Source organism: Silene latifolia, chromosome 1 (assembly GCF_048544455.1).
Source record: "Silene latifolia isolate original U9 population chromosome 1, ASM4854445v1, whole genome shotgun sequence".
Taxonomy (NCBI): domain Eukaryota; kingdom Viridiplantae; phylum Streptophyta; class Magnoliopsida; order Caryophyllales; family Caryophyllaceae; genus Silene; species Silene latifolia.
Genome location: NC_133526.1, coordinates 9,362,156 through 9,381,864, shown reverse-complemented (window position 1 = coordinate 9,381,864; position 19,709 = coordinate 9,362,156). Strand labels below are relative to the sequence as shown.

General features: G+C 38.0%; 1 protein-coding gene across 2 annotated transcripts; it reads left to right on the top strand.

Annotated features, from left to right (window-relative positions):
- Nucleotides 1-2,050: 2,050 nt before the first annotated feature.
- LOC141597150 (pre-mRNA-processing protein 40C) lies at nucleotides 2,051-19,475 on the top strand. Of its 2 annotated transcripts, none has more exons than XM_074417515.1 (13): nucleotides 2,051-2,664; nucleotides 3,713-3,876; nucleotides 4,594-4,631; nucleotides 6,272-6,350; nucleotides 9,228-9,695; nucleotides 11,933-12,016; nucleotides 13,600-13,740; nucleotides 13,994-14,100; nucleotides 15,098-15,221; nucleotides 17,076-17,210; nucleotides 17,711-17,857; nucleotides 18,094-18,216; nucleotides 18,907-19,475. In XM_074417515.1, exons 1-13 carry the CDS (start codon nucleotides 2,220-2,222, stop codon nucleotides 19,222-19,224), a joined length of 2,373 nt encoding a protein of 790 aa, XP_074273616.1. In that variant the 5' UTR covers nucleotides 2,051-2,219; the 3' UTR covers nucleotides 19,225-19,475. The 2 variants fall into 2 exon arrangements, with proteins under 2 accessions (XP_074273616.1, XP_074273607.1); XM_074417506.1 differs by having other exon boundaries at nucleotides 2,056-2,664; nucleotides 15,098-15,224.
- Nucleotides 19,476-19,709: the final 234 nt, after the last annotated feature.

Genomic DNA, 19,709 nt, shown 5'->3' with positions numbered 1-19,709 from the left:
CAGAAGTACCAAAAGTAGGGAGTATACCTCATTTTCCCGGGTCTTATCTTGAGTAAAATTATACTTTAAAAAAAAAAAAAAAAATTAGCTTAAACATCAACAGTTTTATCAAGAAGTACTTTATTAAAAAACTTATTTTTAAAAGCAAAAACAGTTTTATTAAAGCGAGATCAAACGAGAAAAAGGGACATGCATCGATGTACTACCTCCAACTTTTTTATTTTTGAGCATATATGTATATTTTTTGAGTTTATTATCTCAAACTTTATTTGTTTTTGAGCATATATGTATTTTTTTTGAACTTATTTAGATTTTACTTTTTTTTTTTCATCAAAACTCAAATTTTACTAAATTTATATGTAATGTTTTTGAGTTTTATTGTAATTTTTTAGAGCTTAATGTTTAAGTGAATAAGCTCAAAAACTTTATAGTAAAACTCATAATTTTTTAAACAAAACTCAAAATTTTTATTGTAATGCTCAGAAACTATAGAATTGGTGGTAATACATCAGATGTATAATCCAACTACTGAGGTCAAACATGCCCATAAAAGATGTATATACTTGACTCGTCTTGTCTTAAACTTAGCACGATAATACATTCTAAGGAGAGGCTTATCGCGCTATAATAAGGATTTTTTGTCAGACACAACCCTTTAAAAAAAGGGTTATGATAAATACAACCCACTGGGTTGTACTTAAGCAACTAAAATAGGAAATAAATAGTTAATATATGCATTAATGACATTGATTTATGTGTAATTTACTCTCTAATTTCTAAATTAATGCCAAATATAGAAGGGTATTAAATGTTTAAATACAACCCAGTGGGTTGTATTTATCATTTCCCTTAACAAAACTGCAAAACACTACCTTTAAAAACCAAAAAAGTTACAAAACACTATTTTTTGACCGAATTCCATCAATTTAATTCATTTCCGGTGTCATAATAGTTCGCACGTGTCAAGTATGTTTGACATTTTCTGTTATTTTTGTTCTCCCTCGAAATCATGCCCTTATTTCTTAATTTCCCCCCATTTATCCAACAAACCCTTTATATTAATTCGCCCAGCAAGATTCAGAGGATAATCACAAGAAATTGGGGTTGTTTATGAATTGGATTATTCAATTCTAAAAATTTGGGATTGTTAAGGATTGTATAAGGTGATTTAGATTTAAATTAAGAAGAGAGTGAAATAAAGTGAATGGGTAGATAAAGACAAATGATTTGTAAGTCACTAGACACTCTATTTTTATCTTATCTACTCATGTGAGTGATATTTAACCCGTCATAAGTTTGTGACTATATCCGTCACAAAGAGACTTATTGGAGTAATTAATAGTCAGTCACCAACGAATTTTTATTAAGTTGGGTCAAACTTCGGCCTAAAAGTAGTGTTTCGTAACTTTATTGTGTTTTACAATTTTTTTTTTTAAAAGAGGACGGTAACTATTCGTTTAAGAGAGATTATATAAAACCCTGACCCTAAACCCCTAAGTTATGATGCGATTGAGATTTGAGAATTGAGAATCGCTTAAGAGAGATGAGAGAAAGGTTTCAAGTGGTTGTGTGAGAATTGAGAGTCGTTTAAAAGAGATTTGAGAATTGAGATGCGCGTCAAACTTTTTTTTTAATTGGATTTTTTTTTTTTTTTTTTTTTTTTTTGAGGAGAAAACCCGAAGGCCTTACTGCATTAATCGAGACCCAAAACAAACATCATTGTTCGCAGTCGGTGGTAAAGTATCCAACCACACATATCTACCGACTACTCTAGGTACCAGATGAGCTAAAGAATGCGCTACACTATTGTTCTTGCGATTCGTATACGACCAAAAAACAGAAGAAAACAAAATATAACAATAAAATGTCCTGCAACACAAGAGAAAACATGCTCCGTCCCGTGTCCTTCTTCTTCAACCTATCGATGACTGGCAAGCAATCACTTTCCACCACAATCTTAGTATGTCCTCGCTTCGCAGCTTCAGTATATATAATATATGACTCTATTGTACAATGCTACTGTATAACAGGTTGTATGGTCTTATTTGTGAACACACTAGCCATTTTGCTAGTCAGCGAGTGCAAGTCCCTCCTTGAGTCCTTGGTCTCATTTTTCCTCTTCCGTAAACATACTAGGAACTAGAAGCAAATAAGCAACATCGAATTAGGGCTTTCACTAAATTCAATCAAATCAATTAATCATCCTCTCCACTGCTCACATGGCGGCAACCACCGCACCAACATCAACATCCACTTCGTCGCTATCCTCCTCAACCACCGCGCCACGTCCATTCGCCACACAACCACCACCACCGCCGCCGTTATCTATGGCGAGACCAATGCTACTTCATCCACCAAACCAACCGCGTCTCTTATATCCTCCTCCGTACATTCCGCCTCAGGCCGCCGCCGGTCTCCCTCCTCCACCGCTCTGGTTCCCTCAATCTCAGCCACAAGCTCCGCCGCAGACGGTGTCTGCAATGCGACCTCCATTTCTCCCGCCTGTTTACGCACATCCTCCTATTTATCCTGCTCCTTTCGGTTTTACCTCGCCGCGGGTTGTTGTACCTCTGCCTGACGCGCAGCCTCCCGGCGTTACGCCTGTTGCTACCGCCACTTCTAATCCAATGCAGCAATCGCCGGATGTCCTGCCTCCTGGAACTGGTTTGTTTTTCTTTTTTATTCTCCGTCCTAATCATTTTTTTATCTTTGATTAAAATACGTCTCACAAAATCGGTAGTTAGGTATTATTTGATTGTCCCGACTTGTGGACTTGTGGTAGAACTTGTCCTTCATTGATCCGCTGGCTTCACTTACTTTGCTTAGGTAGTACGGAGTACTTATTATTTAGTGGTGGAGCCGTGATTTGAAATTTGGGAATTAAAGCATAATTGGGAAATTTGGAGGTGAAAATGTCAAATTTCTCATCGCCTAGGACTGTAAATCCTGCTAGACTCTTGCTCCGTCACTGGCTATATCATATGAGGATGATACTAGTGATATTAGTATTACATTTTAGTATTACCACCTATTATACAGCTCGTCATTAATTTTCCAAATTATATGGACCTACTAGGGGTGTTAAGGAGCCGAGTCGAGCCCGAGCTTGAGCTTGGCCTTGCTCGGCTTGTGATCGTAAAGTAAAACTCGAGCTCGAGCTTACCCGAGCTTGAAACTCGTTATCAAGCTTGCGAGCTTTAACGCGAGCTCAAGCCAAACTCGAGCTCGAGCCTATATATAATTGTTGAATTTTCGTTTTCTCTCTTGATATTTTCAATAGCAACGCTCGAAAATTTTATATACAAATATTGGAAATTAAATCAATGAGACATATTTTATATGTGTGAATGTGTGATACAAATATATAACCATGACAAAATATTTTTATAAAATATGAGTAATATCTTATCTAATTACACAAGTTCGAGCCGCTCACGAGCTTTTCGAGCCAAACTAACGTTAGCTCGGCTTTACTCGTTAAGCTCTCGAGCCGAGCCCGAGCCAAGCTCACACGAGCCGAGCCGAGCTCAAGTTGCTCGCGAGCTGTCTCGTCTCATTAACAACCCTAGGACCTACTATGTAGAATTTGTTCCCGTTTCTTATCAAAAGGACGAGAAATATGTCCTTGGGTGTGATATATTGATGCGTTTGCTCACCTTTTATGTTATGATGAGGAATTGTGGATTGAGGAGGAAAATTGTTCATTTTGCAGATAGCAGTAAACAGCTTAATGATAATGACACTAAAACTGATGCTGTTCAGAATAATCAATCGGATGCTTGGAGCGCCCATAGAACTGAATCCGGTGCTGTTTATTATTACAACGCTTTAACTGGGGAATCCACTTATGAGAAGCCTTCTGGTTACAGAGGGGAGGTACTTATACTGATCATTGGCTTTATTTGTTGCTTTGTTTGGTCCAACTTCATCATGCTGCCATTTTTTGAACTGTTTACTCTGTGGTTAGGTTAGTACTGGTTGCATGTGAATTTATTCCGGTAAATATTTGCATGTTCCGCTCTTTCAACCCCTTGGTTAAGATTGGTAACTACTAGGGTTTCTCATTATGCTTGGGTTACCTGGAAAGCTTTTACGAGTATTCTGTTTTGTCTCATATATTGTTAGTGGCTTTTAAGATTGCCTATTTTGAAAGAAAATGGGAGTTCAATTCATTTGGGTAATGTTATGGTCACTAAACTTTGCTCAGAATGTAACAACAATAGGTATGCAATTTTAGACGAGGTTGAACATTTCTGTTCCGGGATGCAATTTGAGACGAGATTATCATTTGAGTAAATATACATGATTATTGTTTTTTCCTATCTGATGTATTATGGTGTCATTAATAGTTTTCTGTGATTGATCACATCAATGATATATCGCACATCATTTGAGCAGTCATGGGTAATTTGTTATGCTAGTATGTCTTCTTTTTGCTACAGTAATCTGTTGAACCCTGTGATGCGGTGAAAGATTTAACTGTTTTGATGCACGTTCTTATTGCATTAGCAGTGTATCGTTACTCAAATCTCAATGCTTACCTACTATCTTTCTTTCATTCCCTCTCATCAATTTGTCTGTTTATGGATACAGCCTGGAAATGCAGCAGCACAGCCAACTCCTGTTTCTTGGTGAGTTCCTGCTGCTATGATTTTTGTCTGCCCTTTTCTACAAGGCTTCTCTTGCCGTCAAGGTGATATGTCAACAGTCCTTCTCAAACTATATTCTCATTGTTGTCTAATTAATCATCATATAAATTCGCTTCTGATCTGGCATCTGATAGCCTAATAAGTCGCACCCAATTTTGCTGTCTATGTGGCTACTGTTGCCAATCTTCTTGTTCGTTACTCCCATTCACTGGAAAGCTACCACTTTCGATTTTCGGCTCATTCACTGGAAAGCTACCATTTCCGTATATGGGAAAAACAATCCCTCTAAAAGACCCAAATTCCCTTATTCTATTGCTGCCCCACACAGACTATACACTTGGTCTTAATAATTGTGATTTGTGAGGGCGTTTTGGTAAACTAGAGACATTTGGCCCACTTGCCTTAATATTTGTGCCAACAGCAAATGGTACTTTCCAAAGAATTGGAGGGAGTGTTTATCTTCAAGTTCCGTAACGGATGAACACGCTGCCAGTTTTTTAATTCGGCTATTGAAATGACATGTGAACTGTGTTATTCCGAATTTGCGACTCTTCTTATTCCTTTACGGTTCATGTACTCGTGTTTGACACTTGCACATGGGTATGACACTTGAACACCTCATTTTTCATAAAAATAGCTGAGCCGAAACTTGCCCACGCACCCATGTAGTAAACGTCTAAACGAGCCTGAGTAACATAGCTAGTGATTGATCTGTCAAATTTGCTTTTAATTAATTGAACTTGCATGCTTTCTCAGTTGTGGAAGCTATTTAAGGATTGGACAAGTCCTTATGAACATTTTCCAAAAGATTATTCAAAAAGATTCTGCTAGTTTTTTCGGCTTATTATCCTGCAGCCATCCTTCAGCATTCATACTTATTCTGAGCTGAATTGTTTCTGTGTAATTTTTAAGGGCCAATGTTGTCTGTTTTGGCCTATTAAATTGCCTGCTGAATTGGTTGCTTATAATCTATGTTGCTCTTAAACTTCACTTTGATTGCGTGTCATCTATTTGAAGTGTCCGACACGGTTTTTACTCTTCACGTTAGACAAAAACATTGAAAAATTTGTGAACATAACCGTATCAGATTTTCCAATACCGTGTACTTGCAGCCGAGTCAGAGTAAAATAGCTTATAATATATACTTCGTGCTGCTTTAGCATCTGAACTTCTGTTTGCATCAATTCTTAATATAATGATTAAGAGATACCGTGGGTGATTTTACTATTTCTCAAGCAACCTTATATCAATTTGTTTCTTCCGGGGTAGTCGTTTCACCTTTGTGAAAGCAAATTTGCTTGTTCAAGCTAACAGTTGTCAAAGTGTGTCTCTGACAAAGTGTCTCACTGGGCCATCTTTAGTCGTTGTGTAGTTATGATCATTATTTATTATATACTCTTCAAATTGTCATGAAACTTGTTGCAACAGTAGTACAAGCTGGGATGCTACTGTCTTACCACCTTTCTTGGATTTGTTTACAGTTTGTTATGTGTGAGTTATATGTGAATTCTGATTAGGTTATTCATAATTACTGTGATTGCACAAGTGAATAATCTCATTTGTTAGTTTGGAAGTTTTCTTGTAAAGCTTTCTTGTCTTAAATGCCTAAAAAAACTGTGTAGGGAGAAGGTCCCTGACACTGATTGGGCATTGGTGGCCACAAATGATGGAAAAAAGTACTACTACAACACAAAAACCCAGGTATTGATGCATTATACTTTTTAGTGCTTCTACAACTTTTATGTTTTAATGCATGGTGAAGTTACGGTTTAGGGTGAGGGACCATGGCTTACCTTCTCATTATGGTTAAGTGCGGAAACCATTTGAGTTTAAGAATTCATTATGGTCATAGTGGTCAAAGATCGTACTGCTTTGTACCGGTATTAAACTAGAGATCGAGGAGAATCATTTGGCCTTTCTATGCTAGGTTAATTCATGGATGCTATTCAATATCTTGGATTACTTGAGGCTGTTTGGGCTTTGGAAATTTGCACTTAAATTGTGATTTTATTTATCCGTTGGTAGATGATTGTCATGCTAATAAAATTCTGATTGTATAATGTTATAGTTGTTCATAGGGTTGTTCATTTTCGGTTCTGTTCAAGAATAATTGACCAGTTTACCGGTTCGATAAAATTCTGAACCATTATCGACCTGGTTCAAACGGTTTTTTCCGGTCTGGGTAACCGGAACCGCTCTGTTCAAAAATGAAATTTTAAAAACAAGTAAAAATAGTAAATGTTCAATGAGAATCACTCGAGTCAAATTTTTCAATGCATGGACTCTCTTCTATTACTACATATCCAACAGATATATATTTCATTCAAGGGTTGAGACATTAGTTTAGAGCTTTCTTTCTCCCTGATAATCATTCTCAAAAATATCCCATTAATCGGGTTCCATTCATGGAAGATGGTTGGATAGTCGAGTGAGTTGATGATGTTGTGTCAGATGAGGTTGTTCGACGGCAGAGATGCTTTGACAGGACTGCTGACTGATGGTGGGTAGGATGACCAGCGACATAGAGCTAACCGGCGGCAGGAAGGGATGGGTAGTTGGTAGGTTTGATAATTAGATACAGTAAAGTTTATTCTAAAGTAAGATATGGCTGCGGATATGTGTGTGGAAACAAGGGTTTTAAGTCAATTTGAGCTTTCTTTAGTATTACCTTCTAGTCCAGCCTTTTGAAATCCAATTTGCTATTTCCTTATGGTTCGTTTCATCGATTTTTTATGTGTGAACCAGAAACGAACCAGTTCACTGTTTTCGGTTCTGTGAACCGGCCCTAAAATTTACGCAGTTTTTGATTTTTTTGGTTCGGTTAACCATGAACACATTGTAACTTTATATGGCTTCCTGTTCTCTATATCTCAAGCCCTTCAGCTTATTAGTTTTCTCTTTATTTATCTGTTTAGTGAATTTTGTATATAACCCCCTTTTATGTACCAATTTTTACAAATAACCCCCTTTTAAGTCCATTTTTACAAATAACCTCCTTAAAAATCACTTAATCCTAAAAACTACCCCCTAATGTTAATTACTCTTACGATTTTTATAAAACCCGATCTATATACGATATTACAACTTAAACTTATGTAATATACCTAAACTACCCTTACCTTACCATAACACTACCCAATAGTCCGGTACATGCCCAACAAACACACCCATTCATTAACTCATCTGATATGCGATTCTAACACCCTCCATCTATTTTAATTAACAGTAAACAAATGATAATGTCGAAGGAACTATTGTTGATTCAAAAATCTGTCAGCTGCTGCAAACATTGCAATGGTTAAGTCAAAAGAATTCGAAGTAGATAGGATAAGTGCACTCTCAAATGAACTTGTAGTACTCATTCTGTCTTTCCTGCAAATGAAAGATGTAATGAAAACATGCATATTGTGTAGGAGATGGAAATATATTTGGACTAAACTCCTCATACTTGATTTCTCTAGCTTTAATGTTTCATATTCATTACTACCCGCGTTCAAAGCATTTGTGTATCCATTGTTGCTCAATGATGCACCGTTGCTCCGTCGCTTCTCCATGGATCACTTGAATGAATTTGAGGATTTTCATGTTAATTCTTGGGTTTGGTCGGTAATGAGCCAAAATGTTGTAGAGATTATTCTCGATAGCTATCGACAAATCCCAAATCAAAATATAAACCTAAAACATAAACCCCCAAATCAATTCCCAAAATCAATCAATTAAACCTAAATTTCGCCACTCAATACCAAAGAGATTCTTCCAGAGCCCAAAATCTTTGACCTCAATTCAGCATCATCAGGCTCGAAAGTTTAAAGGGTCAGTCATACGCCTTATTGGAGTGGCATTTTCGGATAAAGAGCTCGATGAAGATCATGTGGAGGCAGTGCCAAATTCAAATGAAGCTGGTGCTGATAATGGAAACTCAGATCTTTTTTTCAATCCCAAATCTGAGAGATCAAAGTGCGCCTTTCACAGCCCTTGAACCTTGCTATAACACCCCCGAGAACCCTTAAATCGCAGTTGCACTGGAGGAAAGTGTCGTGATAGGAGTGTACTTCCCACAACAAGAAGCGGCAACAATTCGCAGTGGGGAAGCAGTGGCAAAATTTAGGTTTAATTGATTGATTTTGGAATTGATTTGGGGGTTTATGTTTTGATTTGGGATTTGTCGATTAACTAAAATAAGTGAATGAATGGGGTGTGTTTGTTGGGTAGGGAGTGTTATGAAAGGGTAGTTTAGGTATATTACATAAATTTAAGTCGTAATATCTTACATAGATCGGGTTTTATAAAAATTGTTTGCGTAATTAATATTAGGGGGTAATTTTTAGAATTAAGTGAAATTTTAGGGGGTTATTTGTAAGAACCGACTTAAAAGGGGGTTATTTGTAAAAAATGGTACATAAAAGGGGGTTATATACAAAATTCACGTCTGTTTATAATCCCTCTTTGGCTTTTCTTTGAGTTGTGTACCCCAATCTTTAAGACTTTAATTTAAATAGTTGTTCTTTTGCTCTGGACTTGTATTATTCAGTGTGATGCCATTAGATGTAAATTTTTTTTTTTTTTTTTTGTTATTAGATTAGTAGCTGGCAAGTACCACCAGAGGTGACTGAGCTGAGAAAAAAGCAGGAAGGCGACAACGCAACTGAAAATTCCATGTCAGTGCCAAATTCTCATTCATTAGATGAAAAAGGATCTGGTGCGGCAATTGTAAGTGCTCCTGCTCTCATTTCAGGAGGTCGAGATGTGATGGCTTTTAGAGGCTTAAGTGCTACAGGGCCATCATCTGCTCTTGATTTGGTTAAAAGAAAGCTGCAAGAATCAGGAGCTCAGGTTACCTCTTTTCCAACTTCTGCTTCGTCAGGATCAACGACTTTAGAAATCAACGGAACTAAAACAATTGAGGCTACAGTCAAGGGCTTGCAGAGTGATGGTGGCAAGGAAAAGCAAAGAGACTGTGAAGATGGCAATATGTCAGATTTATCGTCGGATTCAGAGGACGAAGATAGTGGTCCCACCAAGGAGGAGCGCGTTAGACAGTTTAAGGTAAATGTCTTGTTTACACTTGTTGCCTACTCTATTTATTTGCTTTCTGGTGTTTGGGTGCATATCATAGCATCATATGATGTTGAACATTTTGCACGTTTCATTGAAGAATGATATTGAAGGGGATAGTTGATAGGATCGTAGTGTGATGGTGTGAGCGGTAACATTGCAACCTGATTGAATTAGTCGACTTTAGTTTTGTATTTAACAAGAATCAGAAAATGTTGTTTCAACTTTCAGTTAAGATTCAGATTTCTTGAATGAGTAGACTTCTAGCAAAATTTCTTAATACCTTTAACAAGTCACTCTTTGCTTTTCCATTCCAAATATATTTGTCTGCAATGTCATCTATTCAAGTGGCCTATCTCAGGATGATCCCGTAGAAAATTCCAGGGTTTTAGGAACAAAGTTTGGTTCATTTTAAGGTTTATAGGTTATTTAAACTGGCAAAATTTGGATATCATTTACAGCACCAGCCAGGGTATATTTTCGGCTCCAACACTGTATTGACGATCTCATGCTTTTAAGCTCAGTAAACTCTGAATGCTACATCCTGGATTCCTGTCTGACCTTCCTTGATTCACCATTATGGTCCTTTGTTCTTAATGTGTATTTCTGTCATGTTGTATACTTGTATGTGTCATGATATCTGGTTCCTTATTGACGTGCTCGACTTGCTGCCTGTGAAGCAAGGTACCATGGCTTAACCGCTTAAATAGTACAAAGTACAAACCATCCTATAGCCCTGACCCTTAGATTTATTGAAGGCATTGGTGCAATGGTCTGTTTTGGTGTTGGCACTATTATGTGCCTGGTCACTCCGGTGGACGAGAGTATCCTTGAAGCTTGTCAATATATTTTGTTAGTTGATATGAGAAGAGAAGGAAGGTCGCGATTGCTGCTATGCATGGAGAACCTTTGTCAACGAATAACAAGATTTGGGAGGGGAGATGTATCCTTGAAGCTTGTCAATATATTTTGTTAGTTGATATGAGAAGAGAAAGAAGGTTGCGATTGCTGCTATGCATGGAGAACCTTTGTCAACGAATAACAAGATTTTGGGAGGGGAGATGTATTTCTCACGACTGAAACAGAACCATCTTTTAGCCTTTACCCTTAGCTTTATTAAAGGCATTGGTGCAATGGCCGGGTCTGGGAAGATTGAACTAGAGTTGGAGCTGTTATAGTGTTGTACTATTATGTGCTTGGCCACTGCGGTTGACGCGTATACCCGAAGTTCGTCAATATATTTGGTTAGTTGATAGGAGAAGAGAAAGAAGGTTGGGATTGCCATGCATGGAGAACCATTGTCAGTGTATGATAAGATTTGGGAGGGGAGATATATTTCTCATAATTTGCATTGTCTTGATTGTTAGTAATATGAATACATAAATGTTTTAGCTGGGGTTTCTTTCCATTAATTTCATTTCCATACGTTTGCTCAAAATCTCACATATTTTGAACAGATGTGTGGAAATGAAACGAGGGGAGTGTAAGTAGGGTCCTACCTTTACATTAACTTGGAAACCAAATACTACCAAATTTCTTATTACTTTATCTTAATAATATTATTTCCTCGGATTATCTTATTCTCTTATATTATTGGCTTATAGCATCCTAATCTTATTAACACCCTCCTCAAACTCGTTTAATTTGCTAAAATTTCCATGAGTGTGCAAAATATAATAATTAAAATAGAAATAATTATCAATGCTTCTTCGTCTTCATTAATCATGTTCATCTTCGCGAGGTTGACAAGATAAATGTGTGTTGGACTTGTTAGATGATTTTGGTTGTGTATATGACTTACAAGATCGCAAGACCATTTGGGTTGCGTGTAGTTCGTAGTTCGCTAGACAATTTAGGGTTTGTGTATAGGACTCACTGTACGATTTAGTTTGCGTGTAGAACGGACCATTTGTTACCTCCTGTCACGAAATCAAAGACATTTAATCAAGCTTTAAAGAAGAAGAATGGACTTTGAAGTGACCTATGGTAATCTTACGAGTTTCTAAAATTTAACAGTGTATTATTCTTAATTTCACTCAAGGACGTTTATGTATTAAACTCTTTCTTCCTTGAGAGACTGAATTAGAAGTTAAGCACTACTAGATTAGATGGAACATTGCTCACATAGAGTAGAAGCTCAAGGGGTGATTTTTTTTTTTTTTTTTGCACTTGGTAGTGTATAATTATTTATACTTATCTTTGACAGTCTCCTTTGTTCTACTTACTAGGAAATGCTTAAAGATCGTGGAGTGGCACCTTTCTCAAAGTGGGATAAAGAGCTGCCAAAGATTGTATTCGATCCACGCTTCAAGGTTTGTTCAGTACAAGATTTCAAATCTTCTGTCTTGAGGATCCGAGGCTCTGCATAAGGGTTTACTTAAGCAGGTCTAATCATATAATTATATCTGCTGAATATATTTCTGTTGTATGTCTCCTATTCTGCTTTCCTCCCCTATTTTGGTGCATTTTCCTGTCTTAAACAGAGCCAAGGACTCACAATTCTTTGCTTTAGGATATGAAGGGAGAAAGCAGAGTAGCTCAATGAACTTTCTGCACTTCATACATTGTGGAGTTGCAGCCAACTATCAATTATCGACATAAATTTTAGTCTCCTTTTGTAATGGATTTAATTCCCTTGGTGACCTTTTTATACACTACCTTCTCTATAAAAAAGAATGAATTGTCTACATATGTTAATCAAACTTTAAAGAATTTTCAGAACGTGGACCGTGCAGTTGTTTCCCTGCTTGTAAGAACGCACTATGGAATAGCTTGAAACATCATAAGAGACTCAATGTCACCACTCACGTGTCTAACTTTCTAGAAATCTGCTTTGTAGTGGCAGTCATCATCAGATTTTCTCTCTGTTGTTGCTTCTCTTTGGCGTATACTTCTCTAAGAATATTGTTGCAAATTTGTAATTTTGTTTAAAATAATGTATAAAAAAAATGATCGTTTTGGGTCAGAACCGAACTCCTTTCTCAAAATGCTGTACAAATTTGTAATTTTTTTTTTTCAGTTTTGCCGCTCTTAGATGCAAACACGCCATGTTTGTTCTGTGTGCTAGGTTATAAATAAAAATCAAAACCACTGTATTAATGTTTTGAGCATTATTTCATAAAAATATTCAAAATTGTGATGTATGCGTCTTTTGTTTGCTTTGATGCTTCATGAAGTGAGGCAATTAATGTTATGGTCCGAATGGGTCTAAATGCTAGTGATAGGAGACACAACTCAATTAAGGTTATGGTCAAACTTGTAATTGTAAAAAGGACGTTTCAAAAACGACATTGTTTTCCAAAGTCCTACCTGTAAGCCTCACCTTCGTTTTAAAAGGCATGAGATGTTCCTAGAGCATGAAGGCCCATGGTGACAAGGTGCAAGGGATGAGGCGTAGCCGCGTAGGCGTGTGCGCCTCATAGACACTAGCCGTACTATTTTTTTTTTTTCAAAAATAGTTTAACACTACAAGTGGGCTAACATGTAAAGAGGAATACAAGCGTTTATGTGACAAGAGAAGGGAATGATAAAAGAGCTATAAGAAGAAAATTGTGGAAATCGCATAGGGTGTGCCTTTGCTAGCTTCGCACTTGTGCCTTATCAGTGAGGTGTAATTTGCCGCATTGAGGCATTTTGGCTAGTGCCTCGCTGACCCTTGGGTGTGGGCGCGGTTTTTTTAAGTAAGAACCTCACTATATAATTTTAAAATCTGCTATGTCTGGCCATTGCTTACAGTTAGACTGGTTAATACAAGTTTTGGTGTGAGATTACTATTCTGCACTTTTGCCACACGAGCCTTCTATATTCCATGGTTGTATGACCTGGGAATGCTTTTTTCCCCTTTCTATCTTCAAAATGAGCCCAGAGGTGAGCCTTACTTGCTTTATATCTGTAGGCAATTCCCACATATGGTGAACGTCGGTCATTGTTCGATCACTACGTCCGTACACGAGCAGAAGAAGAACGTAAAGAAAAGCGAGCAGCTCAGAAAGCTGCTGTGGAGGGTTTCAAGCAGTTGCTAGAAGAAGCAAAAGAGGTTTATATGAGCTAATCTTGGTTTAGTTTTACTTCAGCTGTAATTTGTTGTTGCAAAAGGGTGAAAACTGAAAAGCTATACTGCCTGAGGAATGTTAAGGAAGGTGCACTCAGTTGTTGATGTACTCAAATGTGTCCCCCTTTTTTCTGACCGAACTTTTTAAATGCTTAATTTAAACTTTCATCCTTCTAGAGTTCAGCAGGAAAATTGTACTGGGATCTTACTTGAAACTTCAAATGTGCTCACCTTTCAGGGTTTTGATGTCAGCACTGATTATCATACATTTAAGAAGACATGGGGGAACGATCCACGATTTGAGGCCCTGGAGCGCAAAGAGCGAGAGGCTTTCTTGAATGAGCGGTACCATTTATTTATTTGCTTATTCATCTTTTTTATTTTTTATTTTGGTACTCAGCTCAGTGTGATCCCTGACTAAAACACATTGATGACTACCTGACAATAGGAGTCGGCTCATGGTTTTAAATCAGGGTATTAGTCGTAATAGTGGGAACGTTTATTAATTTTGGTTGTGTACTATGCCGTGGTGCTGCGTCTAGTGTCGTTTATGATGACTTTTCTTTTGGTATCGGTTTTATAAGCTGTATCGATCCAGTATCGACTTTATTAGCATAGTATTGTCCATATCAGTTGCCGTCCCATTCAACATCCTTCACGGTAGCATCTCTGAGAGTGGCAATTCGAAAAAGATCTTGAAATTAGACTTTCAAAGGTGAATGCCAACACCAAATGTCATGCCAAAACAAAATTTTCTCTCCATCATTAACCCTAAATACCACGTTGAAACTTGAAAGAAACCCAATCCTGACAGTATGGATTTTGATAGAGTAACACAATTGGATAACTTCACTTCCTTACTCCACCAACCCAACCTTTGAACTCCATATAGTAAGAAGATGACATTCTTCCAATCATCTTTTTCAAAGCCCGTGATATTTGCGGAATGGAAGTTTAGTTACTGTAATGTTTGTAACTTGCATTTAGCGTGATCCAGTTTTGTTATCGATAGGGTTTCTTATTCAAATGTGCTGTGATAGCTCTCTTGTTAATTTTACTGATTGATCTAGCACTTGTGAGTCTACCTTGCCCAAGATTACATTTTGCCCACCGTTGAGTTTTTTTGTTTTGTTTTTGGTACTTGATACTCCTGTCCAAATAAAATCTTTTGAAAATATGTGAGGGAATTTTGGAATGTAAGAACATTTTGGACCGAGGGTGTATAATCTTTTCATTTGTGGATTGGGGGATGAAGCTATGGATTGAGTATTTTTCGATCAGAACGGCAAGGACGTGCAACATCTATCATGGTGAGTTAAGCAAAAGTCTGTTCGTGTTGCAGGTTGTTTGCACTAAAGAAGGTTGCTGAGGAAAAAGCTCAAGCTGAGCGCACAGCTATCATCACAAATTTTAAATCAATGCTTCGTGAAAGAGAGGACATAACTTCAAGTTCCCGTTGGTCTAAGGTGGTGTGTTTTACACTCTTTACATTAATCTTTGTGTTTGACCTTTCGAAGTTAAATTTGTAAAATTTTGACCGTAAATTAGCTAAAATATATAGAAAGTTAATATAGTACAAAAATATTTACATTTGTTTTCTGAAAACCTCTCGCAAAAGTGATGTACTCCCTTCCATCCATGTTCTCCCCATTTAATAGCGGCATAGTTCTTAAAAAGATAAATTTAAATAACTAAACTTGCAAGCTATGTTACTCCGACACTTCATTTAACTGCCGTGTCGCGTGTCAGACACGACACGACACTTCGACATTTCAATTTAGACCACAAAATAGGAAAATTCACCCTAAATAGCCGTGTCCGACACTCCGACACGTGTTAGACACGACACCATGTCGGAGAGTCGGAGTAACACAGCTTGCAAGTGAACCACCAATCGAGTCTTCATTAAAAAAAAATTCACAACCTCTCTCTCATCTTCTCTTCCTTCAGTAACAACCTCCCTCCTCGCCCACTCCCCCTTTCTATTACAAGATCTCATCTTTTCCCGCTGGCAACGCCTAACTAGCCAGTGACCACCACTCTATGGTCATCCTCCGACGAACATCTCTTTTATAACAGCTTGCCTTTGTCCTCGTTGATCAGCAGTAGTATTAACCCCTCGCCTGTGCTCATCCTTTGGCAAACCTCATGCATCTCTAACGAAGCAACATGGATCTCCTTTCCTACTGTTCCGGGTGTAATTCCAGAGCAGTTATTTGTTACCACCCGTGCTTGTAGAATGACGTCCTTGGTTGAATCCTCCTCGCGGTCTCCTGAAATGATGAACAAACTGAGGGCTCGGCTTTGGACCGAGCGAACTCACTCCGACGCTCAAGTCAGTAAACTTAAAGGGATAAGTTGTTGTTACTTGGCGAAGTATGTATTGTAGAGAGATAAGGAAGATATTACCAGATGAATAGTGATTCTTAGGTTAAATTGTGGATCCTTTCCTCAATGAGGGTTGAGGAGTATTTATAGACTTTCACCTTTTGTCACGTAGTGGCCAAGTGGCTAGCAGGTGGAAAGACTGATGTACCCTCGGCTGACGGACCCATGGCAGGCCGGCGGGCCCTGCCGCCGAGGGGTCTTGGATATGAGCTCGCGGATATGTGCCCCGGCTGGCTAGTTGTCCTAGCCGAGGCACAAGAGACAGGCCGACAGGTTGCGTCGGTTAGGCTGTCTAAGTCGTTGACTTGCTGTGGATATCTTTGACCTCGCTCAATATGTTGACTCGGTCAGAGGGTGCAGAATATGCCCCATCACCTACGCATCTGCTCTTCCACCGACAAACCCCAGTCTATCTCCTAAGTCATAACCGAGTTATTTGAACGAATGTTAGATCTAAATGAACGAGTGTGTGAGGGAATGAAGGGGGTTCTGGTGGGAGTGGTGGGAATCAGATCAAATGGGGGTTGTGCTGCTGGCAACCGAATCCAACGAGAAAAAAGACGATGGTACGACGGGCATACAGAAGCCGGAAACCAATAGTGCCAGTGGTTGTGGACTTGTGGCGGGGATGTTATAATTCTAAACATTAGGGCTTGTAATAATCTAAAAAATTGGGCTATATGTGGCTGTGGACTTGTGGTGGGGATGAGGTTGACTTGTGTTGTGTTCTGATTTGTGTCTCAGCCGTCTTTGTCGATGATGAAATTGTGGAAGGGTAGTGAGAGAGGGGTAGAAGTTTTTAAACCCTTACCTTAAAAAATGTGCAAAAGGTAATGGGAAGAAAAACAAAAAATGGGAGGGAGTATCTGCTTTTACATAACTTGATATTTCTATGTTGGTTTAGAATCATATCTTGTCTCGTAATGTTGTAGGTAAAGGATGTTATCCGGGAAGATGCAAGGTACAAAGCTGTTAAGCATGAAGAGCGAGAGGCTGTATTCAACGAATACATTTCGGAGTTAAAGGCTACAGATGATGAAGCTGAGAAGTCGAAAAGGAGAGAACAGGTATTAATGCTTGATGACTGCCCCCTTTCCTTCAGGTCAAGAATTATGATACTTTAAAAGTCATTCATGTTGTGTGCTTTTACTTTCACTTATTCGGAGTAAGGAGTAAGAGTAGAATAACTGTTACTTTGTAGTTTGTACCGCATTCCCTTAAAATGAGTAAGAGTAGTTGATGCTGAAAATGGCGTTTAGAGAACTTTTTCTTGACCTAGGAATTTAGGTTACAAATTATTATTGTCGGTAGTCGGTACGCAATGAAATTTTGTTATATTGCATGGAAGCAAATGACTCGCTACACTGTCCATGCTTCGATTGTTAAGTAGTGGGCATTTGACACAATTGTCGTCATAAATTACTCTAACTGTGTGGCACTATCTTGATTTCCAGTCAGAAATTTTGGTCTTCTACAATATGACTTTAGTGCTTCATTACAAATTTATGTCCCGGGTGCTACAGAGTTGCTTATATTGGTGTAAAAACGGAAAAAAAATATGTTGCAGGAAAAGTTAAAAGAGCGGGAGAGAGAAATGCGTAAGAGAAAAGAAAGAGATGAGCAGGAGGTGGAAAGAGTACGATCAAAGGTTCAGAGAAAGGAAGCAGTTGCTTCATATCAAGCTCTGCTAGTTGAAAAAATAAAAGATCCTCAGGTTAGACAACATTGAAATCTGAAGGCTGAAATTTCTTGTCTCGTTTTCCTCTTGCGAGAGGGGAATCATTCTGTAGTTTTGTTACTCACTTTGAAAACACCTTCAATTTCAATTGTGCCCTTTACAAAATATTCCAAATTGGCACTTTAGGTTAGACAAGTCATTTATTTTTAGCGTATGCGCCTCTATGGGATTGACAAATTGTTTTGTTTCCTATATCTTTAATCCATGTTTAGGCGTCGTGGACTGAGTCAAAAACCAAAATCGAGAAAGATCCACAAGGGCGTGCGTCCAACCCTGAATTGGACGAATCTGACTTGGAGAAGCTTTTTCGTGAGCATGTAAAGATGCTTTATGAGGTATATTACTAAATGCAACTGTGCTCTATTTCTTCCTAAAAAACTATTTGCATGTTGTAGAACGACAGACAATGTTTGGGATGGAGTTTGATTTTTTTTTCTACAAGAAATAGATGTTCAATCCGGGAAAAGTGGTTATCAGATGAGCAGTAGTGTTTTAAGATATTGATATCACCCTTCTGTATCAGGTCCTCGTTTAGAAACTGTGAAAACTCGTTTTTAGGCAGATACTAATGCCATTGTGCAATGTTCTAACGCCACAGATAAATGGCTGGAGAAACTAGAAAGCTAAACAGTAAAATAATAAAATAGTTGATCTCTCCTAACTTTCCGTGGCACAGCCAAGTGGCTCGTGGAGCTATGTTTCCCTTTTTCTATCAAATGGAAGTAGAGGATAATGAAAAGGGCAGCATTTTAATGGACGTGTTCCATGTGCATCCAGTCTTCTTCTTGCACACTGGCGTTGTGCTTTCACAACCTTGCTTTCTGCAGTCCTTTTCTAATATTGCAATCCTTTTCATTTGTAACAATATTTCACATTGTTAGTAACCTTTCTATCATTAATGATTGTTTGGCAACTGTTAGTCACCATTTTAGTATTATCGCAACACAGTCTCACAAGAAGTCATTATAAGACCATCTGACGGGGGATTTGAGGGTTTATAACTTGTAATTTGTTTGCTTTTCCAGAGATGTGCGCACAACTTCAAAGCTCTGTTAGCCGAGGTTATAACTCCAGAGGCAGCATTAAGAGAAACAGAGGATGGGAAAACAGTCATTAACTCTTGGTCGACGGCCAAAAAGGCTTTAAAGCCTGATGGCAGATACTCGAAGATGCCAAGAAAAGATAGAGAAACACTTTGGAAAAGGCATGCAGAGGATTTGCAGCGAAAGCAAAAGGGCACCACTGAGCAAAAAATAGACAAGCATAGTGAATCTAGGAATAGAAATTCTAATGGTTCTGGGAGATATTCTTCAGCTTCGAGGAGCGCTCAGGATCGGAGGTAGGGCAACTTTTGTTTTTTTTGGCATTAGTATGTAATTTTGTTCAATATGACAAGTTAGAGGCATGGATGCTGATTTATCTGAGCAATGTTATTTCGAAAGTAGGGTGTACTGTAATCTTGAAGTAATGGCTTTTCAGTCAACCTTGAATGGGCATCTCATATCTTCAAAAATATTGTGATATCACTGATATATGCCTACTTGTAGTTGCTCCAAAAAAAAAAAAAAAAAAAAAAAAAAGATTTTCTTTCGGCTCATCTTAAAATTTTGAAGAACTTGCCTGATGCCGTCGTAAGCTTCGTGTAGGCTACAGCTCTGGTTTAGACAAGTTTATTTTATTTAATCTAGAGAGAAGTTTTTTTGTTTTTTGTTTTTTTTTTGGATTACCCCACGAGGCATAATAAAGACTCCGGTGTGACGGACATTAATTTCAAATTAGAATCACCATATAAGTGACCAGCTGGAGTATCATTTGACCAGCCATGCGC

Coding starts and splice junctions, on each gene's coding strand:
- LOC141597150 (XM_074417506.1), top strand. CDS start 2,220: ATGGCGGCAACCACCGCACCAACATCAACATCCACTTCGTCGCTATCC. Junction 9,696..11,932: donor AGCGCGTTAGACAGTTTAAG/GTAAATGTCTTG, acceptor TCTACTTACTAG/GAAATGCTTAAAGATCGTGG. Junction 15,225..17,075: donor GTTCCCGTTGGTCTAAGGTG/GTGTGTTTTACA, acceptor GTAATGTTGTAG/GTAAAGGATGTTATCCGGGA.